This window comes from Falco naumanni, chromosome 5, assembly GCF_017639655.2.
Source record: "Falco naumanni isolate bFalNau1 chromosome 5, bFalNau1.pat, whole genome shotgun sequence".
Classification (NCBI taxonomy): Eukaryota; Metazoa; Chordata; class Aves; order Falconiformes; family Falconidae; genus Falco; species Falco naumanni.
Genome location: NC_054058.1, coordinates 78,286,192 through 78,300,354, shown reverse-complemented (window position 1 = coordinate 78,300,354; position 14,163 = coordinate 78,286,192). Strand labels below are relative to the sequence as shown.

Sequence of the window (14,163 nt, the reverse complement as noted above, 5' to 3'; positions counted from 1 at the left end):
CCAACTCTGGCTCTTCCAGTCCTCCAACTCCTCCCTTTCCGGTCCTCCAACTCCACCCTTTCCGGTCCGCCAACACAGACCATTCCAGTTCTCCAACTTCAACCTTTCCGGCCATCCAATCCACGATGTTCCGGTCCTCCAACTCCGCCCTTTCCAATCATCCAACTCAATCTCTTCCGGTCCTCCAATCCCGCCCTTTCCGGTCCTCCAACCCCTGCTCTTCCGGTCTTCAACACAATCTCTTCCGATGTTCCAACGCCACTTTTTGGTCCTCCAGGTCCACCCTTTTTGGTCCTACAACCCCGCCCTTTCCGGTCCTCCAACTAATCCCTTTCCGGTCCTCCAACTCCGCCTCGTCCGGTCCTCCAGCTCCGCCTCTTCCGGTCCTGCAGTCCAGCCTTTTCCAGTCATTCAACTCTACATTTTCCAGTCCTCCAACTACGCCTCTTCTGGTCCTCCCACTCCGCCCTTTCCGGTCCTCCAACTCCGCCTTTTCCTGTCCCCAACTCAACTCTTTTCCGGTTCCCAGGCCTGTATTTCCCGGTCCTCCAGCTCCGCCCCTTTCAGTTTTCCAACTCCGCCTCTTCCGGCCTCCAATCATTAATTTTTCTGGGCCTCCAACTCCTCCTCTTTCAGTCCTCCAACCCCGCCTCTTCCGGGAGTTGCTCGCGCTCTTCCAGCCCCGCCTCCTCCGCGGGGGGGCGCCACGTCGCCCCCTGGCGGCCGGAGGAGCCCTCGGTCCTCTGGGGGGGAGGACTGGTGCGAACTGGGAGGGACTGGGGGAAACTGGGAGGGACTGGGGGAAACTGGGAGGGACGGGGAGGGGAATGGAAGGGACGGGGGGAACTGGGAGGGACTGGGGAAAGGGCTGGGATTGACTGGGGGAGCACTGGGGGGAATTAAAAGGAACTGAGAGAGTTGCGGGGACTGGGAAGGACTGGGAGAGACTGGGGGCATAGGGAAGGACTAGGAGAGACAGACGAGGGACTGGGGACGCACTGGGGGGACTGGGAAGGACTGGGAGGGACTGGAGAGGCACTGGGGTGAACTGGGAGAGACTGGGAACGCACTGGAGGGGACTAGGAAGACTGGAAAGGACTGGGAGGGCCTGGGGGGCCTGGGAAAGACTGGGGGGTCACTGGGGCAAACTGGAAGAGACTGGGAATGCACTGCAGGGGCACTGGGGGACTGGGAAGGACTGGAAGAGACTGGGGAAACTGGGAAGGACTGGGAGAGACTGGGGAGGGACTGGGTGGGCACTGGGGGACTGGGAAGGACCTGGGGGGAGTGGGGGGACTGGGAGATACTCGGGAGGGACTGGGGGGACTGAGGACTGGGAGAGGCTGGGGGAGCATTGAAGGTGTTGGGACTCACGCCGGGAGAGGGGCACTGGGAGGGACTGGTTTGACTGGTTTGAGGCACTGGGGGGGAGGCTGGGCGGGAAGGGGAGCTCCAGGCACTTGGGGGTCACCCCTCCCCCCTCCCCCAAGGGCCCCAGGCGTCCAGCTGCCGTGGCCCCGCCCCCCCCCCCCCCCCCCCCCCGACGTCTGGGTCCCCTAATTATAACCCTGCAGCCTCAGCAGGGGCAGAGGCAGGTCAGGCTGGGGCTCGTACAAAGGTCCCCGTGACCCCCCAGCCTCGCACGAGGACCCTCGTGACCCCCCCAGCCCCACGAGGGCTCCCGTACCCCCCCACACCTGTCGCAAGAACCCTCGTGACACCCCTGGCTTCGCACAAAAACACTTGTGACCCCCCCCAGTCCTCATACGAGGGTCCCTGTGACCCCCCGTCTGCCACCAACTGTCACCTTTATTGGCCCGGGGGCCACCACGAGTGCAGGGGACACCCGCTGTCACCGTCACCCCCACGCTCCCTGCCCCCCCCGGGCACACACAGACACACGCTCGTGCGATGCACGAGGGCCCGTGCAGGATCAGGTTCCCAAATGCCACCGCGGCCACGGCGAAACCCAAGAAGGTGCCAGGGGTGGAGGGTGGGGGCGGGGGTAGGGCACAGCAAGGGAGGGGGCAGGGTGCTGGCCTGAGCCAGCTGGGTGGGGGTCACTGTGTGTCCTCGTGCACCCCTTGTATGTCCTCGTGCATCCTCATGCAGCCATGGGCACGCTGACATGTCCTCGTGCACCCCTCATGCGTCCTCGTGCAGCTGTGGGCACACCGGTGTGTCCTTGTGCATCCCCATGCACACTCGTGTGTCCTCGCGTGTCCTCGTGCACCCTCATGCACCCGCATTTGTCCTTTGGCAGCCTTGTGCACCCTTGTTTGTCCTCGTGCACTCTCGTGCACCCTCGTGCACCCTTATCGAGTCCTCGTGCGCCTTTGTGCAGCCCAGTTTGTTCTCGTGCGTCCTTGTACCACCCCGCTGAGTCCTCATGCACGCTCACTTGTCCTCGTGCGCCCTCTCACGCCCTTGTGCATCCCCCTTTGTGTGGTGCACGCTTGTGTGCCCACACTTGTGTGTCCTCGTGCAGCCTCGTGCGTCCTTGTGCACCCTCGTTTGTCCTTGTGCACCCTTGTACACCCCTGCGTGCCCTTGGGTGGCCCCGTTAGTCCTCGTGCATCCTTGTGCACCCTCATATGTCCTCGTGCATCCTCCTGTGCCCTTGCACGACCCTGTTAGTCCTCGTGCCCCCTCAATTGTCCTCGTGACCCCTTGTGACCCCTCATATGTCCTCGCGCATCCTCGTGCACCCTCACGTGGCATCCTTTGTCCTCGTGCATGCTCGTCCCCCTCGCTCATCCTAGTGCCCCCACCCCATCACCCCACCACCCTACACCCCGCCCCCCGCCATCACACCTGGGTGACCAACCTCCCCGGCCACCCCTGCCCCCCCCCCGCATTCCCGTCCACCAGCTCCTCCCCTCCCCCCCCCCCAGCCCCCCCCTTTTGGTGTGTCAGGAGGGGGGGGGGGGAGGGGGGGTGGCGGGGGCAGGGGGGGGTGGGGGTGTACTCACCCCCTTCCTCCCCCCTCAGCTCCCGCCGGTAGAAGTAGCTGAAGTTGGAGACGATGACGGGGACGGGCAGGGAGATGGTGAGGACCCCGGCGATGGCGCAGAGGGACCCCACCAGCTTCCCCCCCACGGTGACGGGGGCCATGTCCCCGTAGCCCACTGTGGTCATGGTGACCACAGCCCACCAGAAGGCCTGCGGGATGGAGGTGAAGGAGGTGGAAGGGTCTTCGGCCTCCGCGAAGTAGACGGCGCTGGAGAAGAGGACAATGCCGATGAGGAGGAAGAAGATGAGCAGCCCCAGCTCCCTCATGCTGGCGCGCAGGGTTTGCCCTAAGATCTGCAGCCCGGTGGAATGGCGGGACAGCTTGAACACCCGGAACACCCGCACCAAGCGGATGACACGGAGGATGGCGAGGGACATGGCGGGCTGGCCGATGCCTCGCTGCTGCGCCAGCTCCGTGCCCAGGGCGATGAAGTAGGGAGCGATGGCCACCAGGTCAATGAGGTTCATGGCGTTGCGGAAGAAGGCGGCCTTGCTGGGGCTGGCCAGGAGGCGCACCAAGAGCTCCAGGGAGAACCAGCAGATGCAGATAGTTTCCACCACAAAGAAAGGATCAGTCAGGCCGCCGCGGGGCGATGGTGGGGAGGAAGCGCTGACGTTGGTGGAGGTGGGCGCTGGGGGCTGGGGGATGGAGATAGGGGGTGGGTGAGGGGGTGGAGGGGGGGGGTGGATGTCAGGGGGCGGTGGAGGGGGTTAGAGGCCACCCAGACCCCGAGATTCACCACCCACCATGGGTTAATGGAGGTTCCAGTCCACCCAGACCCCTGGGTCCACCACCCCCATAGGTTAATGGGGGTTCCAGCCTACCCAGACCCCTGGGTCCACCACCCACCATGGGTTAATGGAGGTTCCAACCCACCCAGACCCCGAGATCCACCACCCACCATGGGTTAATGGGGGTTCCAGCCCACCCAGACCCCTGGGTCCACCACCCACCATGGGCTAATGGGCGTTCCAGCCCACCCAGACCTTGAGATATAACACCCACCATGGATTAATGGGGGTTCCTGCCCACCCGGGTGGTTGGGTGGCCTCTCTGGTGTGCTGGAGGGGGAATTGAGGCCACCCAGACCCTGAGTCCCATGGCTGTGACCCAGGAGAAGGAGGAGGAAGAAGAGGAGGAAGAGGAGAAGGCCATAGGGGGCCAAAGGCAGTGGTGGTGGTGGAGGAGGAGGAAGAAGAAAAGAAGGAAGAGGAAGACAAGGAGAAACAGAAAACAGAAGAGTAAAGTGATGAAGATAAGGAGAAGAAAAATGAAGGGCTGGAAGAAAGGGGACTGAGGTGATGAGAAAGAAGAATGGGTGTGTAGGAAAGACGAGAGAAAGGAGAGGAACGATGATGATGAGGGTGGTGAGGAAGCTGGAAGAAGAAAGGAGATGATAAAAATGAGGAGGAGAAAAAAAGATGAGGGAAGATGATGAGGGTGGTGAGGATGGTCGTGATGAGCAAGATATTCAGAAAAATGAGAAGGAGGAGGGTGAAGAGGAGGAACAGGAAAAGGAGAAAGGTGGAGAAGGGTGTGAGGAGAATAATAAAGGTGAAGATGATGATGCTAAGGAAAATGAAGAGAAGAAAGAATGGAAAGGACGATGAGGGTGATGGTGATGAGATGGTTGAAGGCGTCGATGATGATGGACATGATGAGGTTGGGGAGAAAAAGGAAAAAGGAGACAGAGGTGGAGAAAGGTGATGATAAGGAAGGTGAAGATGGTGATGATGAGGATAATGGGAATGGTGATGAAGATGGTGAGGATGTTGAGGACAATGAGGGTGAGGAAAATTTTAGGAGGAGTCATTGGCAGTGAGGGGTCCCTGCTGGGCTGGAAACTGAGGCAGGGGCTCCAGGGAGGAGGAGGAGGAGGAGGAGGAGGAGGAGGAGTGTGTGGGGGGGATTGACAGAAAGGGTAGGAATGAGGAAGAGGAAGTTGAGGATGATGAGGTGGAAGATGGTGAGGAGAATTATGAGAAGAAAAAAGTAGAGAAGATGGAGGAAAATGAGCAGGAGAATGACAACAAGAAAGAGGAAAAGGAGAAAAACAAAGAAGAGGTCAGGGATGATAATGCTGGTGAGGGTGTGAGAGTGAACGTGAGGATGATGAGGATGAAGAAGATGAGAAAGATGAAGATGGTGATGGTGAGGAGGAGATGATGAACAGGGGTGGTGGTGGCAACGGTAAGGGTGGTGAGGATGGTGAAGGTGGAGGTGGTGGGGGTGACAGTGACAGTCATGAGGTAGAGGATGGTGAGGATGATGGTAAGAGTAATGGTGAGAATGATGAAGGTGGGAATGATGAAGGTGAGGGTGGCAGGGCTGAGATACCAAGGGTGGTGAGGATGAGGATGGTGAAGACGACGAGGATGAGGATGGTGAGTGTGGTAGGGGTGAGAATGATAACGTTGGGAATCATAAGGGTGAGGATGCAGATGGTGAGGATGAAGATGGTGAGGATGAAGACGGTGAGGATGAAGGGGATGGGGCTGAGGATGCCAAGGATGGTGGGGATGAAGGGTAATGAGGCTGGTGGGGATGAGGATCATAAGGATGAGGATGGTGAGCATGAGGAGGGTGAGGCTAAGGATACTGAGGATGGCGAGGATGAGGATGGTGGTCTGAGGATCGTAAGGATGAGGATGGAAGGGTTGAGGATGGTGAGGATGGTGAAGATGAGGATGGTGAGGGTGAGGATGATGAGGATGGTGAGGATGAGGAGGGTGAGGCTAAGGACACCGAGGATGGCGATGACGATGATGGTGAGAAGGAAGACCCCCACCGCCAACTGCGACTCACCTGAGCAGACCCCTCCCCTCCGGCCCGGAACTGTGGCAGGGTCTCCAAGCAGAAGACCACGATGGAGATGAGGATGATGAGGACAGAGAAGAAGGCCACGGCGCGGGCGGCCGGCGAGCTCTCGGGGTGCTCACACAACAACCAGGCGTGTCGCTGCAACCGGCCTCTGGGCAAGGGTTGGGCCACCTCCACACTGAAGCCTTCGGCCTCGCGGAGCCTTCCCTCAGCTTCAGCACCCAGCTGGTAGAAGCGCAACTCTTCCAAGAAGACGTCCAAGGGGACATCAGGGGGGCGGCGGAGGCGCCCCCCAGACTGGTAGTAGTAGAGGACGGCGCCAAAGGCTCCGCGGTGGCGGTCGAAGAAGTACTCGCGGCGCTGGGGGTCGAAGTAGCGCCGGCAGCGGCGGGGGTCGCCCAGGAGGGTGTCGGGGAACCGCAGGAGGGTGCGCCCCAAGGTTTCGAAGCGACGTCCCGCCACGTTGATGGCCACCCGTTCACAGCAGCCCACCAGCTCCCCCATGCCCGGGGGGGTCCCCGGGGAGGGGGATGGAGGGGGGAGGATGGAGCTGAAGGCAGCGTGAAGGGGGGGGGGGGGGGGGGGGGGGGGGCGCTCTAGGGAGGTGGGGGGACCCGAAAGTCTTGGGGCGTCTACGGCGTTGGGGGACCTCAAGGTCCTTGGGGGTCTCTACAGCGTTGGGGGACCCTGAAAATCTTAAGGGTCTATGATGTTGGGGGACTTTAAGGTCCTTGGGGGTCTCTACAGTTTTAGGAGTCTCTACAGCATTGGGGGACCCCAAAACTCTTGGGGATCTCTACAGCATTGAGGGACCTCAAGGTCATTGAGGGTCTCTACAGCATTGGGGGATCCCAAAACTCTTGGGAATCTACAGCGTTGGGGGACCTCAAGGTCCTTGGGGGTCTCTACAGTCTTAGGGGACCCCAAAACCTTTGGGGGTCCCTACGATGTTGGGGGACCTCAGGGTCCTTGGGGTCCCTATGGTGGGGGGAGCCCCCCAAATTCTTGGGGGTCTACAGCGTTGGGGGACCTCAAGGTCCTTGGAGTTCTCTACAGCGTTGGGGGACCCTCTGGGGGTCCCTGCAGCAGGGGGGCACCCTCTGAACTCTTGGGGGTCCCACGGGGACCTTACACCTCTGGGGGACCCTCAAGGTCCTTGGGGGTCCCTCGGGGACCCTGCAAGTATGGGGTGCCCCCTAAAATCTCGGGGATCCCACAGGGACCCTACAGCATGGAAGGCCCCTCAAGGTCCTTGGGGATCCTACAGGGCTCCTACGGCACTAGGAGACCCCCAAAGTCCCTAGGGGTCCCACAGGGTCCCTCCTGTGTCACCAGGTGTCCCCCCCCGATCCTTCCAGGGTCCCCCAGACCCCCTGTGGCTGTGAGTCTCCTGTCACTGGGTTCCCTCAAACCTGCTGTCCCCCATCACTGCTGTCCCCAGCCCCCCTGAGCCCCTGTCACTGGGGTGTCCCCTTGTCACCGGGTGTCCCCAACCCCTGTCACTGCTGTCCCCAAGCCCCCCGTCCCCCATCACAGGGTGTCCCCCCCTGTCACCGGGTGTCCCCCTCTCTCACCAGGGTGTCCCCAACCCCTGTCCCCTGTCACCAGCTGTCACCCTCTGTCACCAGGGTGTCCCCAACCCCTGTCCCCTGTCACTGGGTGTCACCCCTGGTCACCAGGGTGTCCCCAACCGCCTGTCCCCCGTCACTGAGTGTCCCCAACCCCTGTCCTTAGGTGTCCCACTCTGTCACCAGGGTGTCCCCAGCCCCTGTCCCGTCACCAGGTGTGCCCAACCCCTGTCACCGGTTGTGACCCCCCCCCTCAGTGGGTGTCCCCCCCCGTCACCCAGGGTGTCCCCAACCCCCGTCACCGGGTGTCCCCAACCCCTGTCCCCCGTCACCGGGTGTCCCCGACCCCGCCGTCCCGCTGTCACCGGCGCTGTCCTGTAAACAGGGTGGCCCTGCGGTGTCGGGTTCCCCCCCGCTGGCTAAAAATAACGGGGTGGGGGGGGGTGGGTGCCTGGGTCCTCCCCGGCCCTCCCCCCCGTCACTGGGTGTCCCCGGGGGGGGGAGGGGACCCCAGGAGGGGACCCAGGCGCTGGGGTTGTGTCACACTCCCGCATGGCAGCACAGGGGGTGACACCCTGGTTGCTATGGGACAGGCAGGGGGTGACACCCTGGTTGGTATGGCAGGGACAGGGGGTGACACCCTGGTTGCTATGGCAATGACAGAGGGTGACACCCTGGTTGTTATTGCAATGACACGGGATGACAGAATGGTTGCTATGGCAACGGCAGGGGGTGTCACCCTAGTTGCTATGGCAGGGACAGGGGGTGACACCCTGGTTGCTATGGGACAGCCAGGAGGGTGTCACCCTGGTTGGTATGGCAATGACACGGGGTGTCACCCGGTTGCTATGAGAAGGAGACAGTGTTGTCACCCCGGTTGCTATGGCAGGAACACGGGGTGTCCCCCTGTTGCTATGGCAACGGCACGGGGTGTCGTCCCCCCCGGTTACTCGGAGACCGCAAGGCCGCTGTCTCCGTTGCTATGGCGACGTCACCGCCCCCGTTGCTATGGCGAGAACTCTCCTCCGCCCCTTCCCCTCCCGCGGCGGAGGGATCTCTGACGCACCACCCTGCCCCGCCTCCCATTGACCCCGCCCCCCTCTGGCTCCGCCCCCTGCGCGGCGAGTTCCGGCTCCCGCCGCGGTGCTGCGGTCGCGCATGCGCAGAGGCGCGCGGAGCGGCCAGGCCGGAGCGGGCGGAGGGAGCGCGAGCGCCCGGGGGGTCCGTGGGGGAGGGAGAGGGGTGTCACGTGGGGGTGGGCGTGGGGGGGAGGGGAAGGGACCCGTGATGGGGGGGGGGGGATGGGGGGGGGGGGAAATGGGGGTCTGGAGGGGGCGGGGAAGGGCCCCGTGACGGGAAGGGCCCCCGGTGTGGGCCGGGGGGGGCCTGGTGTGGGGGGGCTGGGGGGCCTGGTGTGGGGGCTGGGGGGCCTGGTGCGTGGCTGGGAGTGCTGGTGTGGGGCTGGGGGCGGCTGTGAGTGTCCATTGTGGGCCTGGTGGGCCTGGTGTGGTGGGGCTGGGAGGCCTGATGTGGGGCTGGGGGCCTGGTGTGTGGCTGGGGGTGCTGGTGTGGGGCGGGGGGGGGGGGGGGGGCGGGGGGGCGGCTGTGAGTGTCCGTTGTGGGCCTGGTGTGGGGGAGCTGGGGGGCCTGGTGTGGGGGCTGGGGGGGGGGGGTCTGTGAGTGTCCAGTGTGGGGCTGGGGGGGCCTGCGGGGGTCTGGTGTGGGCTAGGGGGTGGTCTGGGGGCCCCGGTGTGAGGCTGGGGGGGGCTGGGTTTGGGGATGTGGTGGTCCAGTGTGGGTCTGGCAGGGGCTGGAGGGCCTGGTGTGGGAATGGGGGGGTCTGCTTGGGGTTAGGGGGGTCTGGGAGGATTGGCGTGGGGCTGGGGGGGCCCGGCGTGGGGTTACGGGGGCGTGAGGGGCTTTGTATGGGGCTTGGGGGGTCATGGGGGTGCCTGTGGGGTTTCGGGGGGTAGGATGGTGGGATTCCTCATCAGCAGGGGGGTGTTTGGGGTGTCGGGGGGGGTTTGGGAGTATCAGGGGGGTTTGGGGGTGCTCACCCCCCTCTTGCCCCCCCAGACTGCCCCAAGATGACGCAGTTCCTGCCCCCCAACCTGCTGGCGCTCTTCGCCCCCCGCGACCCCATCCCTTACCTGCCCCCCCTGGAGAAGCTCCCCCACGAGAAACACCACAACCAGCCCTACAGCGGCATCGCTCCCTACATCCGCGAATTTGAGGTGCCCCCCCGCGACCCCCCCCAAACTCCTGTACCCCACTAACCCCCCCTAGCCCCCCTATCTCACCCCACATCCCCCCACAGGATCCTCGTGACGCCCCCCCGCCAACCCGTGCTGAGACACGGGAGGAGCGCATGGAGCGGAAGGTATGTCTGGACACCCCCACGCCCCCCGAATAGGGTGCAGACCCCTCCCCGTGGGACTGGGAGTGATGGGAGGGTCCCCAAAACTGGTAGTAAGGCCTCCCCGAATCTTGGCAGCTTTTCCCCGATGCAGGGCTCTGGCTGTGGGGCACAGGTTTGGCTCTCTTGTTCCCCCCTCACATTTTAGGGGATTCCCCTGGGTTTTGGGGAGCCCTTTTGGATATTTGTGGGACCCCCCCTGAGTTTTGGGGGGCTGTAGGAGGAGCCTCTGAGTCCGGGGGCTTCCCTGGGGTCATCCCCCACCTTTGTCGCCCCCAACAGAGGCGGGAGAAGATCGAGCGAAGGCAGCAAGAGGTTGAGACTGAGCTCAAGATGTGTAAGTTGAGGGGCTCTGAGGGGGGGCTAGGGGTCCCCCCCTTTTGTGCTGACTCCCCCTGACCCCCCCCCCTTTTCCTCTTCCCGCCCCCTCAGGGGACCCCCACAACGACCCCAACGCCCAAGGAGACGCCTTCAAAACCCTCTTCGTGGCCAGAGTGGGTGAGTGCTGGGGCTGGGGGGGGTGGGTAGGACAGAGGGTGCCCCCCCCAGTCTTTGGGGGTCCTCCTTAACCTATGGGGACTCCTCCAACACTTGGGGCTCCTCCCAATTTTTTGGGCCCCCACTGTGAGGCTCTCCCCAATGTTTTAGGCCTCCCCCAATCCCCACAGCCCCTCTCTGTGAGGCTGTCTCTAATCTGGGGGGCTCTTCCCAATTCTGGGGGTCTCCCCCTAATTTATGGGGGTCTCTTTAGTCTTGGGGGTCCTCTGTAATCTGTGGGGGTCCCCCCAGTCTGTGAGGTTTCCCCCAATCCCCGGGACCCCCCTGTTTTGGGGACACACATGCACACGCTTCTTCACCCTGACAGAACTATGACACGACAGAGTCGAAGCTGCGACGCGAATTCGAGGTCTACGGCCCCATCAAGCGGGTGAGTGCGGGGGTTACTCCCCACCCAACACCCCCCTAAGCAACACCCGCTCTTGGGGGTGATGCCTGGCGCCTGTTCTTACCCCCTATCTTTAGATCTACATGGTCTACAACAAGCGCTCTGGGAAGCCCCGTGGCTACGCCTTCATCGAGTACGAGCACGAGCGGGATATGCACTGTGAGTACCCCTGCCGCAACACCCTTTTCCCCCCTACAACCGCATGTCCAACCTCTTAACCGCAACCGTGTGTTCCCTGGGTCCCTCCAGGGCCCGTGCTCCACAGGTAAGTACAACCAGGGGCAGGATGTACAGGCGGCCGAGGCTACAGGCGGCTGAGTCTGTAGGTGGTTAAGCTACAGGCAACCAAGGCTACCGGTGGCCGAGGCTACAGGTGACCAAGCTATAGGCAACCAAGGCTACAGGTGGCTAGGGGGTACAGGTGGCCAAGGCTACCGACAGCCAAGGCTACAGGCGGCTAGGGCTACAGGCGTCCAAGCTGTAGGCAGGAAAGGCTGTAGGCGGCTAAGCTGTAGGTGGCCGGGGCTACAGGCGGCCAAGTCTACCGGTGGCTCAGCTATAGGCAGCCAAGGCTACAGGTGGCCAACCCTACCAGCGGCAAGGGGCTAAAGGCGGCTGGGGCTACAGGTGGCTAAGCTATAGGCAACCGATGCTACAGGTGGTGGCTGAGGCTACAGATGGCCAAGCTGTAGGTAGCCAAGGCTACAGGTAGCTGATGCTACAGGCAGCCAAGCTGTAGGTAACAGGTGGCTGCCCAAGCTGCAGGTGTTGGCCAGGGCTATGGGTGTTGGCTGAGGCTACAGGCAGCCAAGGCTACCGGTGGCTAAGCTGTAGGCAAGTGAGGGTCCAGGTGCTTAAGCTACAGGTAGCCAGGGCTACAGGCGGCAAAGGCTGTAGGTAACCGAGGCTATAGGTAGCCAAGGGTGCAAGCGGTTGACCAGCTACAGGTGTCGGCCAAGGATGTATGCAGCCAGGCTACAGGCGGAAAAGGCTACCAGTAGCCAAGTTTACAAGCAGGCCAGGCTACAGGTGGCCAAGGCTACAGGTGGTGGGGCAAAGCTACCAGTGGGCCAAGCTACAGGCAACCGGGTTACACGTGCTGGCCAAGGCTACCTGGTGGCCAAGGCTACAGGTGTTGGCCAAGTTACAGGTGGCAGCCAAGGCTATAGGTGGTGGCCAGGGCTACAGGTGGCTGAGGCTACGGGCAGCCAGGACTACAGGTAGCCAGCGCTACCCGTGGTGGCCAAGGCCACAGGCAGTAAGCAACCAAGGCTACTGGCAAACTACAGGCAGCCAACGCTCCAGGTGGGCTACGGCTACAGGCAACAGCAAAAATAGAGGTAGCTATGGCTGCAGCCTTCCAAGCCAAACTACAGGTGGTAGCCAGGACTACAGGCAACCAAACTACAGGCACTGGCTAAGGCTACCTGTGGCCAAACTACAGGCGGGTGGCCAAGGCTACCGGTGGCCAAGGCAACAGGCAGCCAAGGCTACCGGTGGCCAAACTACAGGCAGCCAAGACTGGAGGTAGCTGAGGCTGTGGGCAGTGGCCAAGGCAGCAGGCAGTCAAGCTACAGGCAGTGGCCAAGGCTACTGGTGGCCAAACTACAGGCAGCCGAGGCTAGAGTCAGCCAAGGCTGTGGGCAGTGGCCAAGGCAACAGGCGGCCAAAGCAACAGGCAGCCAAGCTACAGGCGGTGGCCAAGGCAACAGGCAGTCAAGGCTACTGATGGCCAAAGTACAGGCAGCCAAGGCTAGAGTCCAGCCGAGGCTGTGGACAGTGGCCAAGGCAACAGGCGGCCAGCTATAGGTGGTGGGCCAAGGCAACAGGCAGCCAAGCTACAGGCGGTGGCCAAGGCTACCGGTGGCCAAACTACAGGCAGCTGAGGCTAGAGGTCAGCCGAGGCTGTGGGCAGTGGCCAAGGCAACAGGCAGCCAAGCTACAGGCAGCAGCCAGGGCTACTGGTGGCCAAAGTACAGGCAGCCAAGGCTAGAGTTAGCCGAGGCTGTGGGGCAGTGGCCGAAGGGCAACAGGCGGCCGAGCTACAGGCGGAGGGTCAGGAAGCGCCGCCTCTCTCCTCTCACCCCCTCGGGGAGGGCGAACCGGGCTAAAATCCAGGGAAATCCAGCCTCGCCGCGCTACCGGTTGTAGGGTCCGTGCGTTTACCCGGCGGCCAACGGGATATTACCGGCGGCGGACGGGGGTTGTTAACCGGCGGTTAAACGGTGTGGGGGGGGTACCGCCTGTTGCCGTGACCGGGGTTGTATTAACACTGTTTTATTGTCACTGCAGCCACCTTTCTGATGGCTTTTGCCACTGCTGGCTTGCAGCTGATCCTAGTGCTCCCCCCTTCCAACACCTCAGTGTATGGTTGGTATAAGGGGTTTGTACTTGGTAAGACACGCTTCTAACCCCCCCCGCCACAAAATATCCCCGGGGGGGGGTTTCGGGGGGTCCCTGGAACCCCCCCAAACCTCACCCGTGGGCAAAAGAGGAGTTTGGGGGGACGGGGGAGACGGGGAAGGACGCGCCGATCTCATCCCGGCTGAGCACGGGGTGAGGGAGGCTGCGTCGACCCCCCCTGTGGCTTTACAGCTGGGTGCCCCCCCCTCCAATTTACCTGACCCCCCCCCTTTATTGGGGGGGGGCTCCTCTTAGCCCCCCTAGCCCCATTTTACCCCCTACCCACCCAAGCGCGGGCAGGTAGACAGGGACCGAATCCCTGCCGGATTTCCCCCCCCCCACCTCCCCGCACGGTCACGGCCTCAGTCTCCGCTGAGGGTGGGGGACACGTGACCCCCCATTTTTTTGGGGGGGGGCCCTAAAGGAGCCCCCCCACCCCTTAAGGGGGGGGGTAAGAAGGCAGGACACCCACCCCCCCCCAGCCACCCCATGTGCCTTGTTGCTGCCCGAGGAGGAGGGAGGAGAAAGGTGGGGGGGGGGGGCTGGCAAGTGCCCCCTCCCCATGTGGGTGCCAGGGTGGTGGGGGTGCCCATGGCCCCCCCCCCCCCAAAAAAAAAAATTGATCGGGGACCCCCCCCGTGAGCCTGGATGTTTGTGTAGGGTCTACAGCATCGCTCGGGGGTGGGCAGGCCCATAGTGGGGGGGGTCGGGTTTTGGGGGGGGGGCTGAGCCCCCCCTGGGTTTGGGAAGTGACCCCCCCGGTCCCAGCGACCGTGGGGTGGGATGGGGGGGGGGGGGGGGGGGGAAGAAAGGGGTGGTGTTTTAGGGGGGGCTGTGCCCCCCCAAGCCACTCGTGGGGTGGGGGGGATGTGTGTGTGGGGGGGGGGTCCCCCAGTGGGTGGGCGGCACCCCAGGGTGCGGGGGGGGGGCAAGGGGGTGTGATGAGGTAGGACGGGTCTCAGGTAAGGCCCCAGCGCCTGTCCAGGACCAGCATCAT

At 63.0% G+C, this 14,163-nt stretch overlaps 2 protein-coding genes across 2 annotated transcripts; one reads left to right on the top strand and one right to left on the bottom strand.

Moving 5' to 3' along the window:
* Window positions 1–2,967: 2,967 nt before the first annotated feature.
* LOC121089393 (potassium voltage-gated channel subfamily A member 7-like) lies at window positions 2,968–6,337 on the bottom strand (the record flags this gene model as incomplete). Its single annotated transcript, XM_040596597.1, has 2 exons — window positions 5,819–6,337; window positions 2,968–3,651 (listed from the first exon to the last, which is right to left on the bottom strand). Coding segments are annotated over exons 1-2 (1,203 nt in total), but the record flags the coding sequence as incomplete, so codon positions are not given.
* A 2,216-nt stretch (window positions 6,338–8,553) lies between these two features.
* On the top strand, window positions 8,554–13,653 carry LOC121089480 (U1 small nuclear ribonucleoprotein 70 kDa-like). Its single transcript, XM_040596743.1, has 8 exons — window positions 8,554–8,622; window positions 9,478–9,635; window positions 9,719–9,781; window positions 10,100–10,154; window positions 10,250–10,314; window positions 10,683–10,745; window positions 10,841–10,922; window positions 13,056–13,653. The coding sequence occupies exons 2-8, from the start codon at window positions 9,489–9,491 to the stop codon at window positions 13,172–13,174; spliced, it is 594 nt and encodes a 197-aa protein (XP_040452677.1). The 5' UTR covers window positions 8,554–8,622; window positions 9,478–9,488; the 3' UTR covers window positions 13,175–13,653.
* Window positions 13,654–14,163: the final 510 nt, after the last annotated feature.

Bases quoted from the DNA above. Each gene is read 5' to 3' on its own strand.
- LOC121089480 (XM_040596743.1), top strand. From the start codon at position 9,489: ATGACGCAGTTCCTGCCCCCCAACCTGCTGGCGCTCTTCGCCCCCCGC. The intron at 9,636-9,718 runs GTGCCCCCCCGC...ATCCCCCCACAG, and splicing joins CCTACATCCGCGAATTTGAG to GATCCTCGTGACGCCCCCCC. The intron at 10,315-10,682 runs GGTGAGTGCTGG...TCACCCTGACAG, and splicing joins CCCTCTTCGTGGCCAGAGTG to AACTATGACACGACAGAGTC.